Source organism: Barbatula barbatula (assembly GCF_947034865.1).
Source record: "Barbatula barbatula genome assembly, chromosome: 14".
NCBI lineage: Eukaryota > Metazoa > Chordata > Actinopteri > Cypriniformes > Nemacheilidae > Barbatula > Barbatula barbatula.
Window position 1 is genome coordinate 5,469,866 of NC_136777.1, and position 21,545 is coordinate 5,491,410.

The 21,545-nt window shown below is 38.3% G+C and overlaps 1 protein-coding gene across 1 annotated transcript; it reads right to left on the bottom strand.

Moving 5' to 3' along the window:
- Nucleotides 1-1,990: 1,990 nt before the first annotated feature.
- On the bottom strand, nt 1,991-18,258 carry thbs2a (thrombospondin 2a). The gene is made up of 22 exons (XM_079472802.1): nt 18,027-18,258; nt 17,478-17,546; nt 16,586-17,139; nt 16,109-16,193; nt 13,932-14,128; nt 12,568-12,708; nt 12,385-12,478; nt 11,140-11,310; nt 9,656-9,832; nt 9,408-9,581; nt 8,992-9,119; nt 8,763-8,906; nt 7,010-7,228; nt 6,835-6,942; nt 6,588-6,747; nt 5,723-5,841; nt 5,048-5,282; nt 4,549-4,776; nt 4,184-4,455; nt 4,002-4,099; nt 3,783-3,922; nt 1,991-3,492 (listed from the first exon to the last, which is right to left on the bottom strand). The coding sequence occupies exons 2-22, from the start codon at nt 17,539-17,541 to the stop codon at nt 3,485-3,487; spliced, it is 3,516 nt and encodes a 1,171-aa protein (XP_079328928.1). The 5' UTR covers nt 17,542-17,546; nt 18,027-18,258; the 3' UTR covers nt 1,991-3,484.
- Nucleotides 18,259-21,545: the final 3,287 nt, after the last annotated feature.

The window sequence follows — 21,545 nt, forward strand, 5'->3', positions numbered from 1 at the left end:
CTCATGTGAACTTCTTATTGTATTATTATAAACTCGGTGTTGAGTAATAACAAATGGTGGCTGTAGCATATTGGTTGTTGATATAAAATAATATTAATATGCAAAATTATTCAGAATTTGTTGATTTATTTTCCTTCAGATTTTGGATTCATTCAGCTTACGTTTCAGAACATAGAAGATGTTTAATGCTTAAATGGCAACATCAGACAGTGGGGGGACTCACAAAATGCAATCTAGCAGTAGCCTGTGTAAAACTGTGGTTTTGTCACAGTCGGAGGTCTGGCTCCTGTGCTGTGAAGGCAAACGCCCCCATCGGCCCAAACGCTTGTAGCAAGGGTTTTGGCATGCCATGCCATAATAGAACTAATTTGCAAACGTCCATGCAGTTCTGTTCTTGTCCAAGAGCATGACCTCTATTCATTGATTCATTATTAGATTTATAACTCAATAACCTCTGTTGATAACTTGAGAAGGCCATCGTGTGAGTGCATTGAGGAGCCTACAAGACATTTCAACACCCTCAAGTCCATGTACCATGCAAAATTTGATTGTCAAAGATAAACTCTTGTGTTGTTATGTCATCGAGCAGCTATGACAGTTGCATATTTCATATGTCCATGGTCCATCCTAGGATACTGAACTTCTGGCCCGTTCTAATGGAAACTACTCCATGTTCCTCACATTCACATGTGATTATTCTGAACTGTGAGAAAGACGTTTCCCACTCCGACCAGCACTGCTCGTGTAGCTCGCTGATCTTTGCTCTCAGACAAGCAAATATTTCTCACAGCACACCGAAAATCAACTAGCAATGTCAAGCGTAGACACAATATTTACTTTAAACTCAACAAAATGAAAGCGCCCATTCAGCCTTTGAAACGTTGCACTCTGCATTTTTGACCTTTCTTATTCTGTAATAACACGAGGATCGTAGCTGACATCATAAGCAAGATGGTTTCTCTGGCTTAAAGAAAAATAATCGAAACGTCATTTGGGAAGCGCAATGTAGTGCTATTGTCTAGTCTATAAACCAGAACAGAGTTACTTATCACAATGCGGCTGTAAGCCAATAGGGAGCAGAAGTGAAAGATTATATAATAGAAAGATGTCAGCCATGTGAGAGAGAAGTCAGGTTAAAAACAGCAAAGAACTGAAAGGGTAAATGGTTAAAGAAAGTCTTGATTTAAATACAATATTCTATTGTTATTATAGTAACGGTAAAAATAATGCATATTCTTTCTCTTGTGTTTTACTGCAAACACTGTTCAAGTGATTGTTGTTGTTTCCATAGAAAACTGGCTCAGGCTAGTCTAAGTTATGGGTGCCTGTGGTGCAGGGCAACACTTGTTAACATTTATATTTTTTGGTTGACAGCACTTGCTAACCGAACGTCAGTCAGTGAGAAAATTCACAGTTAGCTTCAATTAAAGTCTCATTTATCTTAATATTTACCAAATGGTCCCTTGCTCGCCTGAGGATTACCGCTCGCTTAGAAAGCCACATACGGTGTGTGTTTGTTTAGATATTTTGTTCGGGAAAATGATTGAGATACTGAGTGATGCTAAACAAACATTACAACACCATTAACAAACGGCAAATGAAACTAAACTAGTGTTCTGTTTATTCGAACAACACGTGGAAGAGGAATATTTAAAAACACAACTATTAATTTATACCATATGGTGCTAGTGGTTTCGAAAAAGAACAGTTGAATCTGGAAAAGCTCGCTGTAATGTCTTTCTTATGGTCCGTGAGGAAACCCAGGTACTTTAAGAGAAAACATTATTGTTTCATTTCTGAAGATTGGTGTACTTAAAGAGTCTGGCCTGGTGCCTCTTCCTTTGGTTTGAAATGACAGTAGTCTATCTTGTATATCTCTCAAAGCCAGATCCTGGCTTGCTAAAGCCCTCTTTGGACTTACCGCATTTACAACATATCAGTGGTATCTTGGCTTCTTCTGTGGAGCAGATGGAAGTTGCAAATGTCAGTTGGTGTTGCAGGAGACTTTATTAGAGTGTGTGTCTGTTGGAGATCACAAAAGACTTGGAACTTTTAAAATGAAGGAAAAAAATTGGCATAATAAATGCAATTTGAGCTGTGAGAAAGCATGTAGATGAATATTGTCTTGGTTTTTGCCATTTTTGACAATTTTAACAATTATGTCTGTGTTAACCTTTATTTAAGAACAATCTGTAAAAATTGTGAGAATAACAGATGTAGAAAACTTCACAATCACTGTAAAAAAAAATAAAAAAGTTGTAAAAGTTTCCCCCATTTTTCTTGTAAATTTGTTGTCTTTTTCTGTAATTTTATGGTTTTGACCGTATTTAAAAATGTATGTAAAAATCCATGAATGACATTATACTTGGAAAATCTGTTAAACTAATAACTGGAAAAAAATTTGGGGGTTTTGGGAGGTCGCATATACAAATCAAAGGTATAGCACTTTTTTAAACAAAATATGTAATATTATAATGACAGTAAAAAAATCTAAAAGAAAAAATAGAAAACACATGGATATTTTCAGGCTAAAATGATCAGAGCATAGAACACACTGGACATTTATCTTCATATTTAAACTAGAATCGCTCATACCAAACTGTTAGTCTTGTTAAATTTTTACTCTGTTTATTCTGTTCATCTGAGAAAATGTAATAAAGGAAACTAAAGAAAGATTTTTTTAGGACCAGCACATTTAGGATGAATGTAACAAATGCAGTGTGACCAGGGACAACAATAAACCATAACTCAAAGCTCACATTTCAAAACATTACTGTCAAGTCCTGAATGTTACAAAACTGCACAGGCATGAAGTCTAAAACTGAACGTCTAAAAGCTCAGCGTTAAAAAATCTGCAACAATCCAATGTTGTCAGTGTAAACAAATAAATTAGTATTTACAATGTCTAGGTTTTGAAAGCATCGCAATAAACTAGACACAAACTTGATACTGAATTGCAAGAGTCATATAAATACTTTACACAAGTAATTATGATACAGTCTTAATATAAACATCTTCATCTCAAAGGTCTCTAAAACATTTATATGCTGATCAAACCTGAAGCCCCTGTTAGAATCGAGGGTTGTAGAAAAAGATGTATCCAAAAAGAAATCTGAATTCTGCACAATGTAAAAAATACACAGGAAGTACAAAAATCTTGTGCAAGTAAAGCAGAATGGAGATTAAGTTGTCAGGAAATGGATGATGAAAGTACATTTTTTAAAGCACATTTTTTCCTCTAAAGAATTACAAAAAAGCTTCTGAATTCCCCAAAATTCACACTGAATTCCCACTTTTGGATAGGATCTGTAATGAGGATGATCGATTTTAAAACTAGCTATATGATAAATCCCTATAGATGTGCTAGGCTCAATATGGTTGGGCTGTGTTTCATTGTGTCCTTCAAAGTCTTTGGTTTTTGTCAGATTGAGTGTAAGTGTGTAACTGTGCTAAAGTCTCTTACAGGTTCCATTCCTCTTCTTGCTCAGTTATCTGAAACGCAAAAATAGAAAACGTGGTTAGTGCATCCTTGACCAATGACAGTCAACAAGTAGGCACGTGTGTACTGAATAGTATTTGATGGAGTCAATATAGGATGCTTTATTGAAAGAAATTACTCTATAAGTGATCACAATATTATCTTTCCTCTGTTTGATTATTGTTCTATTTAAGTGGACTCCATGATTAAGCGATTTTTAAAATCTAATTTTATAGTTGTTATCATCCTTGTGTGAATTTAGACACATTACTCGCACAACGTGGTACAATTGCAATCTACTCACCTCGACATTCATACTTAAGATCAGAGAAGTAAATAAGTTCTTGGGAGAACACAAACAATCCTAATCTCCCTCCTGCATATGACTTATCATAAACAGAGCCTGAGTCCGCCATGATCTGTTTCCCCTCATAAACCACCACCCTGGAGACAAAGAACATAGATCTATCAACTCTGCACACTTTTCATAAGATTACGGCTGTATAGAACATCTGCTGCTCACCTAATGAAGCCTGTTTTTGGTCTGTGGATGAGATGCCACCTGTAAGCGGTATAATCCTTCCAGCCGATATTCTTGGGGTCGTGCCACAGCGTTCGGACCTGTCAGATCATATGCAAGAATTAGTTCGCGAAGAGCTTTTAACGAATGCAAGCACAGGTGATACTTAAGAGTGTTAGCCTAACCTGTCCAGGTGTGTCTCCTGTGTGCCACAGAGCGTTACGCAGATGCTCCCCAGTGCCTGTGGTAGAGTTGACCACTTTCAGAGACACCCCGGAGATGCCAAACGCTTTGGAAGGCTTGTCCTCCCAGTACGTCTGAGTAATCTGCTTCCACATAACCACGTAGAATCGTCCGCTTGACTGGTAGCCAAACACAAACCCGGCGTAGTCGTCATCTCTATCGGTGTTGACGTAGAAAGTGCCACTGAAGTCCACAGCGTTAAACTCATCGAAGCCTTGGGAGTGATTAAAAAACATTGAAGAGCATTTAGTGAACGACTAGTACAAATATAGACCAGAGGGGCAGTTCTGAATGATCTCATACTCACCCACAGCAATACCAGGGTCAGAATTGGCAGTCTGAACCAACTCTTTGCCCTGGTGTCTGACCACCCAATTGGGATCGATTTGGGTTGTTCCTTTGGGGTCCAAATGCACCATTTGAAACTTCCGGAAGTCAGTGCTGCTGATGGCATTGTTCTCAGGGCACACGTCTAGAATGTCAGGAATGCTGTCGTTGTCAAAATCGTCTTTGCAGGCATCACCTCTTCCTTCCCCTGAGGGAGGACAAGATCACATTTTATTTTAAGAGGATTTTATATTCATAATCAGATTGTTACAGATGTACAGTAAGGCATGCAGCTGGTTGAACTTTTAAGAAATAAAAAAATTTATCTCCTGGGAGAAAGCAGAATAGGGAGCAGTTCGAAATCCCTGGAACTGGAAATGTTTGTGTTTGAACTTTTGTTCCCACAGTGTCTTGAAGAAAATCTCCTTGAGCTGCTTTTAGTTACATCCAACCATAATCCATGCAATACGACAATTTACCATCAGAGTCCAGTTGATCTTTGTTGGACACCAGTCTGCAGTTGTCTTTCTCATCAGGGATCCCATCGTTGTCATCGTCGAAATCACAAGCATCTCCCTTGCCGTCTTTGTCATGGTCAGCCTGGTTGGCGTTGGGAATGTACGGGCAGTTATCCAGGTTGTTCTGGTGTCCGTCTTCATCAATGTCTTGATTGTTGTCACAATGGTCACCAACTCGGTCATTATCAGCGTCCGACTGGTTAAACATTACGAACGCATAAAAATGCTGAGGTGTCATTCTTATCAAATCTTACATTTGAACAACAATATATAGCATTATTTGTAACTTTTTGGCAGCACAACCTCATTAAGACGTTTATCTTTTATCACACTTCTCTTATTAAGAATGTATACCTTCTGGTAACTTTACTTTTAAACTGCATAGCACTAAGCAATATCATATCCCCCGGGGAAATAAAGTATGAGACCAATCCAAATGTTCATTTGTTCAGCATTTCTAGATAAATTGTGGTCATTCTAGTCCATTACTACAAAAACAAACCTCAGAAGTGAGATAAAGTCATCCAACAGCATTGTGAAAGACGGACAGCATGACAAGAAACATGAAAACTTTGATAAAAAATGTAGGTTATCACATCATTTGTATTTCTTATATGGCAAGGGATCTATATGTACCTGGTCAGGGTTGTGCAGCAGAGGGCAGTTATCACATTGGTCACCCACTCCATCCATATCTGTGTCCTTCTGGTCACTGTTGTACATGTAAGGGCAGTTATCATGTTCATTCAGAACCTCTAGAAAACACACAAAAACAGCAATGTTAGCATTACTCAAGAGACCTGGCAACATTCACACTGTCCGAACTAGCTCCGGTATTTGGGTATTTTGAGAGTAACAGTGCTATCAACCTCCAATGCAATTGTGTTTTATATTGAATTTGAATGGGATAGTTCATCCAAAAATGAAAATTCTGTCATGAATAATTCATTTTCTAGTTGTTCCAAACTGGTATAAAATAAAATATTTAAACGAATGCTTGCAACCAAACAGTTCTTGGACCCCATTGACTACCATAGTAGGAAAAATTACAATGGTAGTCAAAATTGACCCTAAATTGTGTTTAATTGAACAAAAATATATAAAACATTATTATAAAGTAACATTTTCTGCTATGGTAGTCAAAGTGGTCCAAGAACTGTTTGGTTGTAAACATTCTTCCAAATATCTTTCTCTGTGTTTATCAGAACAAATACATTTGTACAGATTTGGAACCACTCGAAGATGACAGAATTAACCTTTTTTTGGGTGAACTCTCCCTTTAAGTACATTTTCTGTGAATAATGTTAAGTGTATATCTAAACTGTTATGTTTATATCACATTTGCATAAGTCATTGCTTACGTCCGACATTATGGTCTCCAGTTACAGTATAGATCAGAACTGGCCACTTATTAGTTTGTATATAAGCATTGTCAGGTGTATGAGTATTGGTAATTTGCTATGTGGTGGTTGCTATGGAAACACAGCTGGCAGTTTCTCACCGTCTCCATCGATGTCCGCCGCACAGGCATCTCCCTCACCATTACCGTCTGTGTCAATCTGAGCGGGGTTGTGCTCGTACGGGCAATTATCACAACGATCGCCCACAAGATCCTTATCATAATCAAACTGCCTGGGATTATACAGTAGAGGACAGTTGTCCTGGAACACAACAGAACGAACGCGACATTTACATCTATACTGTAGATTGCAGATTGGAAAACATATAATTAAAGGGATGTGTTGTACCCCTTCATCCAGGATTCCATCATTATCATCATCTTTGTCACAGGCGTCTCCTTGACCATCTTTATCAAAGTCTTCTTGTCCCGAGTTTGGAAGGTTGGGACAGTTGTCCTGGAAATAAAATGTTTTTAGTTATCGCCAGTTTTGATTAGCAGACTCATTAGGGAATGTCTGTTACCTTTTTGCAGTGGTATGATTGGTTGGCTCCACACACCAGGTTCTGATTGGGCCAGCCGTCGAGGTCAGAGTCCTCGCCACAGATGAGGCCGTCCCCGGCATAGCCGATTTTACACTCGCATTTGTACATGGGGTTACTGAAGTGGCCCAGGTAGATACACTCCGCCGCCCTGTGGCAGTTGTGGGATTGGTCCTTGCAGGGGTTCTCTGGTTCACAAATCTGCAGAAGAATGAACAAACCTCATTTAACACAATGACTATCAAAAACACCATATATATGTATAATACATATGTATAAAATAATTAAGATTTTTTGTATCAACTGTGCTGTATATAAGGTTAAACTTAAATAGTTAGCATTTTATACCTTGAATGATCTCAGCTTTGAACCAACGTGTTTGTTTAAAAATCTGAGTATCTCAGCTGTAAAATATGCTGGAACACTCAAATGATTTCTTTCAGCCTCTTTTTACTTGTTCAGCCCCAATTTATTACTCCAGGGCTCTGGATCAAAGCAAGGGAAGCTGGATGACAAACTTCTTATTAGATTGGAAGTTATGAAATCTTTGGGCAGAACAGCAAAACAGCTAGTTCTCCAAGAATCCTTTAAAACTGGTTGACCACAGAGGAATGGGAACAAAGAGAGACAGAGAGACAGATCCATATGGTTGGCCACCAGTATGTGCTACGGCAACAGGATTTTTTCATTTAGCACACAAGCTCTGTCCAAAGGGATTCACAATAAACCTACAGTGACAAACCTAGTAATATATTTTAAGATTTTTATGTCACATACACAGCTATATAAATATACAACTACGGATAGTTCAACCAAAAATGAAAATTCGGACTCCCCCTGTTGTCACTTCAAACCTTTATGACTTTCTTTCTTTCGCAGAACACAAAAGGAGATATTTTTAAGAAAGTTAGTCATCGAACAGCATCGGCACCCATTCACATCTATTGTGGACACAAAACCAAGTCAATGGGTACCTGTTCACAACATTATTCAAAATATATTCAAAGTTGGTGTAAGAAAATCATACAGGTTTGAAAATAAGAAGGGGGTGAGCAAATGATGACATCATTTTCATTTTTGGTTGGACTATCACTTTAATATGCAATACAATTAATGTTAAAATTCCTCAAAACAGGCAATGTAATCCAATGTAATTTGTAATCCCCAAAATAAAGATTCTCTCATCATTTATTCACCCTCATGTCATTTAAGGCCTGTTCATGACTCTTTTTTCTGTAGAACAAAGTAATAAGATATTAAGGGAAATGTGGTTGGTAATGTGTCTATTCAATGAAAGTCAATGGGGGTCCCGTGTTATATTTGGTTACAAATATTTAATTTTTTATTCTGCAGAACAAAGAAATCACATAGATTTTAAATGACATGATAGTGAATAAATGAGAAAAAAATCTTTTTCATTTTGGTTTTAAACAAGCATTCAGTACCATTTTACCAGTTTGCTACCAACATTCTTATCACAAAACCCAGCTATTTCTGGTGTTTTCTATACTGCTTTATTTTGGATAAACATCCAAAATAAACAGTGTTTGGGTTTGGGCACATTACAGATGACCATGTCCCGTCTAAGTGGATGCTTCCAGAAGAAAATAAGGACCAGATGTCATAAATCAAACGTCAGGATACACAAGACTTTAAAAAGACAGACCATTGGCTAAAAAGTCAGCATATTGAATCTTATGCAACAATTGATAAAATTGGTGACTGAATCACTGACCTGTTTATTTTGCTTGGCAGCCTCCACACCCATCCCAAAAGGCTGAGTGCCTTTGTATCGAGCAGGGCAAGGCAAACAGTGGAAGCCTGGGTCTGTGTTGATGCACAGTTGAGAGTTGAAGCAAAGGTCATGCACCATGTCACACTATAGAACAGAAAACCCAAAATGGTATGTTAAAAATTCAAATACGGCATTTTTAATGTGTTCCAAATCTCTCTGTTCTTTGTACCTCATTAACATCCTCACAGAATGTTCCATTACCACGGAAACCGGCAGGGCAGGGCCCACACTCCCATGAGCCATCAGTGGAACTAGTGCAGTCAGCACCCCCAAAACATGGGTTAGAGAGACAACCATCTGTTAAAGAAAAGAAAGATGAGAAAGATATTTAACCTAATGTTCATGAAGTAGAAATCTAAAGTCAGATGGTCAAAATAACAGCCCAACTGTTATTTAACAGTTTCCATGTATTCGTTCTACTCTGGATTATATGTAAAGGATTGATATATTATAGATTAGTCATTAAATGGATTTTAATATCTTTATATAAATAACATTATTATGGAGTGGCACACAGTTGCAACATAGATGGAAATGGAGTGTAAAAGTCAAAGAGTGAGCGAGAAACATCAGATGTTAACATACCCACAGGACAGTCGTGTTTGTTACAGGTTTCAGTGTCTTTAGATTCTCCTTGACATCTTTTGCCGCCGTACTGTGGCCGAGGACTGTTACACACGCGTGTTCGACTTCTCGCTCCTCCTCCGCAGGTGGTGGAGCAGATCGCCCAAGGAGACCAGGGGCCCCAGGCTCCATCAACTATATGAGAAGAAGAACGTTTAGTTAGTATCTTTACAACCAAGATTTCATAGAAACGAATGATTTATACTCACGTGGACAGGGTTTGGCTTCACACTTTTGTGTCTCTCTCCCATTTCCCTCACAGTCCTTTCCTCCCAGCTGAGGCACGGGGGCGTTACAGTGGCGGATTCGTGTGATCTGCCCCTCCCCACAGGTTACCGAACAAGATGACCAGGGGGACCACAAACTCCAACCTCCATCTTGACGTACTATAAAAAAAGACAATGAGAAAACTGTAAGTCATATGCACTAGATGTATTTGCTTATGAATGATTACAGACGAGTCTACTTTTCTTGGTGGCTGCAAACATAAACACAAATATTTTATTAAAACATGTAAGAGACAGGGGAGATGTAGAATTCCGAGCTTTTTGTCCACTACTATCCAAGACACCAGCTGCTAACATCTGTCTGTTATAAAACACATTTAAGTCAACCGTAAACCAGAGTTAGAAGACAGATTTTGCATTGGTACACCACAAAGAGCTACATGACATTCATTAGAAGTTCACAGAGAGTAAAGAATACCAGTTCATTCAACTCTATGATGAGTAAATCTATTAGCACACACTTTATATACAACAGATACTGAGAATACAAAACACTTGTGATTGGTAGAAAATTAGGTTCTGTCAGTATCACATGATTTGTAATAAGTGATTTTTCTGATATTAAGTTTTAGAAAAAAATGTAAACTACAGCCTGAAATGTGCAGTTCTTTGTCTGTTCACACAGAGTCGGGAATCTGGCTGGAAATAAACAGACAGCTGCAGTCTGGCTGAACTTGCTTTTTTCTTCACCACTTTTAATGATATTTTAACATCTGTTTAGAAGACAGCTGTATGTCAGACCTCTCTTTTTACTCTATTTTAAACACACACCCTTCACCCGGCCTACAGAGATCATTACAGATAAAAGCATCATTTTGTATCATTACAATTATCTCTGATGTTCTGAGGGTGGGGGAAATTTGATTTCAGGATTCAGGACAACAATATTTAACTTCATAATGCTGTTTCACGCCAAGAATAATATTAATATTTAGGGTGGAATGACCACCATTCTCACAGGACCGATGCTGTGAGAAATAACTGTAACTTACTGTAACATTAGGTCAATACAGACTCATTACTTCTACAGTATTTGACCAAATACAGACATTTCTTCGTAAATGTCTTTGTTCCCTTAAACACAAAATAAGATATTTTGAAGAATGTATGAAAGCAAACAGTTCAGGGGCACTTTTGTTTAACATTGTAATTTTTCCTGCTATGGGAGTCAATGGTGTCCAAGAATTGTTTGCTTACAAGCATTCTTCGAAATATCTTTATATGTGTTCATCAGAACAAAGAAATCTATACAGATTTGGAACAACTTGAGGGTGAGTAAATTATAACAGAATTTTTATTTTTGGGTGAACTGTTCCAGACTCAAAATGGCAGTAGATGACCAAACAGCAGGTGTTGAGAGGAAGTGTATAATTTACTGTATAATGGTAAAGCAAAACCTGTCTCACCACGGCTGTCGCATTTTCCCAGACTGCATCTGCGGGTTTGGATGGAAGGGCCGCTGCAGGGGTTACTAGTGGCATCACATGACCTGCCTCTCTGCTGTGTGCCCGTTCCACATGTGACGGTACACTCCGTCCATTCTGACCAGGGGGACCAGCCATCCTCACTGTCTTTAGCTATAAACACACAAGTATGTTTAGTGTATGGTTTAGTATGACCTCACCACCACACCCATCAGGGTGAGCCTCATTGCTGCTTTATTTAAAGAGCAAAGGCAACATACATTTTACTGTACATATGACATCATCTTTCTCGAGCCACTTCAGAGATTGGGAACATATAGCAATGCTCGTAACTCATGGGTTATAAAAATTTGTGGGTGGCAAACACAAGAAACACAATAAAAACAAAAGCAGTTATGTATTTTTAAAACTCTACATTTGTCACACCCCAAAGGCTCGAGGTCATCAAGAAATCAGAAATGAAATCAAAACCTTTGTAGTGTTTTGATAATGTCTGTTAGCATTTGCAGTGTATGCTATGTGCTTCTAGATAGGCCTATTCTTAAACTTTTAAAAGCGTAAGACATGAAGCTATAGTGGCGGAGAGAGGGCTGTAATCGCAAACTTAGGTCGCCTGAAAAACTGAAAACTCAAACGTTTTTCCTTTCCGTTCTATAAAAAAATTAAACAACATTTATTGTCAAAACAATCCTGTTCAAAATGCCACTGTAAAGAAAGACTATAGACATGTTAAGTACTTGTACAAGTACATAATTAAAGACTGAACATGTCAACTAATGTCAAGAATTTCACAAATTCACATTATTGTAGTTTGCACTCCATAAAACCGGTTTTCTTAAGTTTGCATTCTCAGGCCTCCAAACACAATTGACATGTAAATGTATGGCCAAAGCGTATAAAACATGCATCAAACCTGCTTTGTTTTATTTGTATATAGTAGGGGTGTCCAAAGTCGGTCCTGGAGGGCCGGTGTCCTGCAGAGTTTAGCTCTAACTTGGCTCAACAACCTGTCTTGAAGTGTCTAGTCTGCCTACCGAGACCTTGATTAGCTGGTTCAGGTGTGTTTGATTAGGGTTGAACCTAAACTTTGCAGGACACCGGCCCTCCAGGACCGACTTTGGACAGCCCTGGTATATAGTGTTCAATAAACATTGTGTGATTTAAATAAAGCAGACAAGAACAAAGAGAAAGCATTGGTCTCAGAGAGACATCAGAAACTCTACTCACGCAGGCACACCGGGCAGCACTCTCCATCCAGGAAAGTCGGGCTGGCACAGGCTACTGGAGGACATGTGATCTGATGGCATACAATCTTTGATTCCTGCAGAAAACACAAAGAACAAATTCAGCATTAAGAACAATAAAGCAGATCTCTTTTCGCTCTCTCTTCAATTCATCAGTTCTTCCTACCTGACAGGTGCACGTAGTACAGCTGTCCACGACCCAGTCCTCCTTATCCTCAAAAAGTCGGCCGTCTTGCCAGCACATGCGCTTGTCTTTGATGTTCTTCATGTTCCCCAGCACCTCCTTCATCACAGTGTTCTCCTCAGTCTGACCGACAGATGCACAGCAGGACAGACAGATGGACAACATTTTATGAGCAGGCAATACTCCTGACTTCCACATGTAGATAAAGAGGGGTGATTTAAATCTTCAGATTTCCCTTCGTGGAACATTTACTTTGTATTGTGTATGCATTTAAAGCAGGCTTTTTTTTAATGAAAATGTCTTCTAAGGAGTTTTGGGGAACATATCCAGGATCTATTGAGTGTCCTGGGCTGAAAGAGCAAGCTTTGAGCTGTACAAGAGCAGACCTGAGAACTATTAGCAAAAGAATTTCACACAATCCTCCAATTGAAATCCTCCACAGAGGAAACACAGAGAAGAGGGTCAGACCAAAAGAAAACATAAAGAAATGAAAGGGCGGAAAATATTATTTCAATTGCTGAAACACACAAGTACAACAACAGAAAATGCAACACAAGTCTGTCTGTTCTGATGAATTAATCCGTGCATGTATACGAGAACACCAATCTGAGGCAGTGGCTACGAAACAGAACACCACACAGTCTGGAAGAGCCTCAGGGACCCGCAGCATCCAGCGGCTGGATTTCCTAGAGATTATGCCCAGACTCCCTCATCTCTGGGAAACTCCCAGTGGAGGATTAAGAGGCTGTTTAAACACTGCCAGACATGATTCGGTTCCTATTCACACTTCCTATCTCCTAAAAAACAAATCATAAACCGCCGCCCACATATTCCCGTTTTCCACTGCCTCCCTTTCTTCCTTTAATAGTTCTATTCAGACTTTCTTTTTCAATCGAAGCACCATGATCCAATTTATAATCTGTAATAAAATTTTCTGAATCACAGGTTGGCGATTGACCATCACACACACATACACATACACCGGCTCAGTCAGAACACACACAAAAGCAAATAAAGCAAAGCTGTAATTATGATATTTGCATAAATTTGGTCATGAAGTGTTGTTCGTGAATGGTGGGGTTTACAATGTTCACACAGATGTGTGTACTGACAGAACGCGTACTGTTAAATTTCTTTGTAGAGAAAGGACAGAAAGTCCTTGGCATATTTCATAAATATTGTACAGCTAATATTATAGCATTATTTTAATAGCATTAAATAATTGATTGGTGACCAGCTTAAACAGGCCAAAGAAAAGATTTAGAAAAAATAGGATTTTGATTAAATGATGACAGAATTTTTATTTTGGGGTGAACAATTCCATTTATCAAAAAACACAACTTTACCACTTTCTGTAAGCCGTCGATGAGGTTGCCTACGATGATACGGAGACCTTTGAGCTCCTGGAACATGGTGCTGAGCTCCTCACAGGAACGCTCACACATCTCTGAGGCCAACTTCTCCTTCTGTGTGATGAAGTTGGTGGAGATGGCTGTCCCCACAGACACAGTCTCTATGCTCTCATTTACCACGTTTACTTCCTCTAAAACAGAAAAAAGACAGCAGCCGGTCAATGTCTCGAAACTTAGAATGATCAAACAGACTTAAACTTAATCTTGGTCTAAAATCTCAAAGTGATATTTCATGCAAAAATGAAAATTCTGTCATCATTTACTCACCCTCTTGTCATTTCAAACCTGTATGACTGTTTTTCTTCTGCAGAACACAAACAAAGATATTTTTGAAAGTTGGGAACCGAACAGCGATGGCACCCATTCAATTCTGTGGCTGACACAAAGCCAATGCAAGTGAATGGGTGCTGGATAACAACATTCTTCAAAATACCTTCTTTTGTGTTCTGCATGCATAAGATAGTCACACAGGTTTGAAATGACAAGATGGTGAGTAACAATGACAGAATTTTCATTTTTGGGTGAACTATCACTTTTCAGCATTTATACGAAGACACAGGATGCATGTCCCATCCAAAGTCATGCCATTGGAGCGGTCACAGTATGATTAGCCTATGACTTATAGTTATTTCTGCATCTGACACTGGGTTAAAAGATATTATAAAAGATAAATAGAGGTGTATTTTTTAAGTGACAAAATTACACACTTTAGCCTTCGCAGATGTGTAAAGCATACTCCACACTCCACGCTTTCAGATATATAATTCTTTCCCAAATCCCACCCTTCTGTCTTAAATATGATTGAATGTGACGTAGCCGCTCAGAAGTGCCGTTTAAAAAACCATTGATATTTCAAGGCACGTCTAAGGAAAAGAAAAGGGTGTTAGAGATATACGCAACAGCAGAGGAATGCCGTCCATGCGAAACCTCCCCTTAGATATCTGCAGTCATTTGGGGTCATTTGTGTAAATTTTCTCCAGATTATTGGAAGACAGGAGACAGTAAATCAGGGAGCCGTGTTGTTACCTTCCGAGGTCCCTGTGAGATTCATGCAGGGTTTGCAGTTGTAAAACAATGCTGAACTCGTTCAAATCTCTTGGGGTTTCAGTCATTGCTGAGAAAATAAGTGTGTGTTTGTGTGCAACTGATTCAGAGACTTTCTAGGCAGACTTTTGTGCAGTTTGCCTTTTATTCAGTAATACGTGGCAGTCCTAAACTGGGGCACTGGTGAGTTTATAGGGACCTCTGCATTGGCATCCGATCTTGCTGAAGTTGGCACGTATCTGTGTTGGCGATGGAAATGGAAGTTTTTTTTGACTGTGCATATCCTATGCATACTTATTCAATTATAATTAAGACGAAGTGAGGTGGTGCGACAGAAATGCTCAACCTCACAGCTCACACAAGGCTCAGCTTTGTCATGGTCTTAAACTTCAACATGAGGATCCAGGGATGTTATTATTTCCTGGTAAAATAGACTATCCAAGCATCTCTTCTCTGCATGAGAGTGCAACCAAGAAAACCAAAGCACATACCATCCAATTTTAGAAAAATGCCAGCCCCACAAAGCAGTTCATGATCTCATCCTTTGTGTGTACAAAATTGATGTAAGTATGAACCTTTTCCACACTCTCTAAAAACGTATGACATACGAATGCCCGCCAATGTATATTACAATGACCGTTTTTAACTTCATGGTATGTGCACATTGGTTGACCCTTACACCACTAGACTAACACTAGAATTTCCCATAAACATGATGTAATACGGTCAGAAATTTCCACAGCTCTGATCTACAGATTTCGTGACCCACTTAGGTGAGAGCCAAAGAAGCCTGAAATGAAAACGGAATCCAACGGAAAACATACCAACCCTCTTAAAACAAATTCGATCTGGAACCTCAGAGCACAAAATCCACTAGAGCTTGGAACGTTCAGATGTCCATACATTATCACATCCCCGAAACCTCACTCTTACACAAAATGAAGCCCCAGCAGATGCCACAGGTGAACGTTTTGTAAGATATTGCAAGAACTTCTCTGCTTTTCCCATTCAGATTTAGTCATTTATGGTTTAGTCTTTTCTTTTAAAAGATATGATTTGATTCTTACCAGGTTTGGCGATCTCGCATCCTTTGTGTTTTAGGATGTCCTGGACTGGTGTGTCAAAAATGAACTGTACATTTTGTAGTAAACCCTGTAAGATGACGGAAATTGTAACTTTGTCAGTCCTTTGCCATGCCAAATTAAAAACATTTACATAATTTCTTAGTAAAAACAACAATGATTCCAATATCAAGGCTGAATCTACAGTAATCTGAATAAAATATTGTTTTAAATGTTGCTTTGCTATCCAGCCTTTTCAAAACTCAAAATGACCATGATTAGATTAACAGAAATATTATAATTTTAATGATTATATAGTTTTCCCCCTGAAATTAGAAATTACAGTGTAAGAAAGTAAAAACCCAAATTGTTGTTTTGCCGCTTGATATAACAAGTTATATATTAATATATCATCATGCAGGGATACCCACAGTAAAAAGCATATATATAAAGATGATGTTCATCCAGAAGAACAAGTCCTACCCTAAAGTGGTTTTCCCTGATAGATGCTTTAGCCACATACATTTGACTGCCCTCTGGTCGCAGGTGCTCATAGAAAGGCTCATCCAGAATCACACTGTCAATGAGGCTACAGCCTACATAAAGGTGAGCGTTCTCTCCGTGAATGTACAGCGTTACGTTCTTCCACTGTGAATCAGACAAATCCACATCCTCAAAGGACACAACATTCTGAGATCCCTTAACCAAGTAGATCAGATCCAGAGTGTTGGCGCGACCGTTGGACAGAATCTCAAACTGCCGGCTCCCGCTGGAATTCTCCAAACCGATCAGGGTTCCCCTGGAGCCCTTGTCCTGTCGTATAGTGGCCACAAACACAAAACCCTCATTGTTTTGTATCTGCTTCAGGATCTGATGGAGGGTTGGAGTCTGTACAGCAGGGATGTGGTCAAAACGGATGAAACGGTAAGCCGGTGAGTTCCAATCATGTCCCTTGAAGAGCTTGGCACCAACCGTCTTTCGGCTGATGCCGCTGATTTTGAAAAGGTCGAAGGCAGATTCATCTTCCACATGGCCATCTTTAAACGAGTCAACAGAACATTGCATTTGAGCAAAGAGCTGATTCAATTTCAACAAAGTGCAGATGTTTACACGAGCACACACAACATATTTAATAGGATGATCATGCAAGATCTTCAGGAAAATGTTGCATCATCAGGTTTTGCTTTTTGCATTGACCATCATAGAAACTCTTTGTTAATGAATCAAACACAGATGTTCTTGGAAGAATGCTTGGAAAAATTAGTAAACTGGCTTTGTGTAAAATGTATGAACATGGGTAAACATCACCACAAACAGAAATATTGTTTATAGAATAAATATTTATAAGCAGTTTAAGAACAGGTGTGCAATTTACCTTGAGGTAGAGCACTGATGCACAGCAACAACAACGGCAGCAAGCAAAGACTTCTGAGTATCATAACGCCTTCAAAATACACAATATAAAAACAAAGTCTAAATAAGAAACCAACACTTTATTAGTAATTACCTGTATTAAACCTTAAATCTAAAACACAATGTGTTGTTCAGACTGTCATCACAGAGTTTATGAGTTAAAAAAAGGAATTAACAGTTTTAACAAAATTAAGTAATTTAACTGTTAATTAAGCAAGTGAGGAACGTTTTTATAAAGTATTCTAATGAAAAGCCGTTGTTTAAATGGTCTGGAAAGTTTAGTTCACCCTTTCAATATCTAATAAACCCTTTTAAATTTTGTTTTAAATTGTGGTAAAATCCTATTTACCACAGGTTTGCCACGGTCTTACTATTGGAACCATAGTTTAACAATGCAGTAATGCAAATGGTAATAAAAAAAATGAAAAAATGCACCTTTATTATAGTAAAACTACGGTATTTGGGATTTAAAAACAGAAAAAACGATCCACAGAAAACCCAAGGCTTTTACCTGTTTTTAAGTGCAATCCAAAATAAAACACAAAAAAACGTATTTCCTCTATGCCGACAAAAATCTCGCAAGTCTTCAGGAAAAAAGTTGATGCGCAAAAACTAGATCCACATTGTCTATAGCATCCACCGGCTCGTGACTTTCGCTTCAATGACTTGTTCTGGTCAGAAGCCCTATATACGGTTCAGGACGAACATGTCAGTCAGTCTGGTTCGGATATAAAGCTGGACCTGCTGAGGGGGCTGAATTACATGATTTCCATCCTATAATGTCATATGCCGGTAGCCTACCAGTGGTGAAGCACTGAAAACTCCCGCCCTCCCCTACTGTGACTTCTTCAAGTCCAAATCCCCACTTAGTGTCCCGAGGAGGAGAAACATTAAGCAGTTTCAGACAGATGCAGAGCCTTGCGCAAGATGCGAGATCCGCACTGAGGATGGAGATGCTTCAAATGTCGACCACAACCGTTCCGTTCTCTTTAATTCAATATATTTATTTAAAATTTTATAAAATTATTTAAATAAATATTTATTCAACAGAATAATTCAATCAAGTATTATACTTACACATATTTCGTTAACACATAGATTAGATTCAACTTTATTGTCATTACACAAATACAAGTACAGTGTAACGAAATGTAGTTTGGGTCTAACCAGAAGTGCAGTTAGCAAGTGCAGGATATACAGTTAGAATAAATACAGAATACAATATTGAGAAAATATTATAGCCTACAGTTATAAAAATATTTTACAGTAGGTATGTTCTATGAAAATATGTCAGTAGGTATGTACTATGAACAATATATACAGATGACTATATACTATGAACATTAACACTATGAATATATATATATTTATTTATAACACACTTTTACATAACCGGTTATGTAAAACATCGTGAATACTTTATTAAACATTTTACTCTAAGAATCCTTTGTGGAAAGTTTAGCTTTATGAACTCAAAAGGCCTGTTTTTGACAATCTGCGCGCGCGCGCATACTTTGGAAACGATACAGGTCTTGTTTGGTGAGTATTTTAAGCTCGCGCGAAGTCTGGAAAGAATCCGGTTTTGCGCAAGATCTGCCTCCCGAATCCCGCCGCTGTGTATCAATCTGAGATAACTAATATATTTCACTGTTGGACAGATCAAGGAATTGGATTTAGGAGCTTAAGAGCTTTTAAACGAAACCGCTTTTAGATCTAAATGACGCCATCCGATGTTATCTATCATATTTTGGCTAACGCGTCGTTTCCAAGGACAAACAGAAGAGGACAAACTGCAGACGTGTAGTGATATCATCTGCGTTCATAAACTAACAAGGTCCCATGAGACAAACATAACTCTTAAGTGTCACAGTTAGGTGATTTATTTGAAGCGTTTCTTATTCAGTTCTCAAGCTAAGATATAGCGTGACAACACTTATTGTGTGATCAAATTGGTTTGTCCTAGATATTGTACCATCTTTGAAAGGACTTATTGAGGAAACATACAATGCTTATTTTGTCTGCCACCGAGGTTCCATTTTAGCCCTATAGAGAGTCATATTTCATTCAGAGAAAACATACACTCTATCAACACACCTGTGCTGACATATTCAATGTAAATTTGGTTGTTGACATTAGTTCCGCTGTTCTCTGTAGGCTACATGGAAACGAGGGTATTTTATGTCTGTGTAAAATGGGTTGGTTTTCATCTCACCAAAGTTTTTTTGGTAGGCCTACAACTTTTATATGTTGACACTTTCACATGCCTTAAGATGTTGACTGATGGCCTGTCCATCATAGCAAAGAAGAGTCCGTACAGACTTCGTACCCAATGTTTAGGGAGAGAACAGTTAAATGAACTAGTTTGGGTCGACTATGCTGCTTATTCTTGAATTATTCTGAAATAAAACCCTTATATTTGCAGAAAAAAAGATGCAGTAAGATATCTGTGCCGATTATTGACTCATTGAAACACATCAATCTTACTTTGAATTAAAATATTCAATTAATCTTAAGCATTTTATGAGATTTGTTTTAGAAAAATAACATGAACATTCTTCCTTCAGAATCTACGGTGTTCAGTAAAAACTTAAGGATTTAATAGCAGGTTACGCAAGTCTGCTCCCTTAGAAGATGGAATGTTCCATTATGATGCTGGAGAGATGAGCATCAGATTAGATATTGAGTATTTTACCGAAACCCAGTCCAAGAGACCTCTGCTTTCACTCTCCTAAATATCCAACTGTCAAAATCCGACTAATGGCACGGCATAAACTAAACAACCGAGGTGTTTTCCCAGGCAGCGTGCAATGACCCAAATGTGTCACAACAAACTACATAATTTGGATAATAAAACGTATCGCAGGTCTGGTCGCAGACAATGTTTATAAAAGACTTGGAGTGCATATTGCTATTTTCAAACGTCACCAAAAGGGAAAACTGGCTTTAAAAACAAGATCTAGATGAAAACATGCTCTAAACGCAGAAATTTGATGTAGATGTCTGCATGCATAAAATAAGAGAACAGTGCCTTGCCAAGACTTTATTATTTGAAGTGACCCCTATTATTTATCAGATAAAAATAAACAGCTTGCGTCTGTATTTAATAACCAGGCCAGTTCTTCTCTGCCCTAAACATGTTCCAACCTTTAAAGGGTTAACAAATACAGCTGTTCAGCATTTTTCAATTATATGCAGATTTACCGAATGAGACACAAAGAAGTCAAGACGATTGGTCATACTTGTGACCCATGATGCCAGACGCATTTCAATCCAGTTGTTGCTTTCCTTTAAATTCAGCACAGAAAGAAAATCAAAGCCAGATAATAGTCAGAAAACAAAAGAAAACCTGCTGCATGCGTGCTGACATGCACAGTAAAATGAACCGGAATCTGAAACGTCTCATTGTTCAAAGCAAAGATTAAAAGAAAGTAAGAAAGCGAGAGAGAGAGTCAGAGAGAGAATATAGCGTTTAGAGGAGGAGGAGCTTTGGCCCTGGGTCCCTGGGTACAGAAGGTGCTGGAATGCTGCATTATGAACAGTCTTAGAAGCACCTCTCAGCTGCGTTTCCTCTTTTCTCTCCCTCTCTCCCCAGTAAAAAACCTCTCCAAGTCCATAAAGCAGACGGCTGATTCGAATTCTCAGAGTATGAACCTCCAGACCAAGAAGTCCCATTCATGTATTCCACAGTACATCACATCAGATGCTATCGAGCAGCAGTTTGCTTTACCTACAATCTGTTGATGATATGATGATGACATTTTGATTCATTTAAGTGAGTGCTTGTCATAAGGTCTGTTGTTATTTTTCTCTTGAAGTTTGAAGAACAACTTGTTCTTAGATGTGAAGATATTTATTTAACAAGAAGCAGCTTATACTAATAAAAAAATAATCTTATTATGTAGAGGCACACGAATCCCTCTTAATGTCTATGATGGTTGCTGCCCTAGTTCTTTCTAATTACAATTGAAATCATCCAGCTGGTTTCATTAAAGTATTATAAACATAATCTGCAATGAAGAGTCATCAGAGA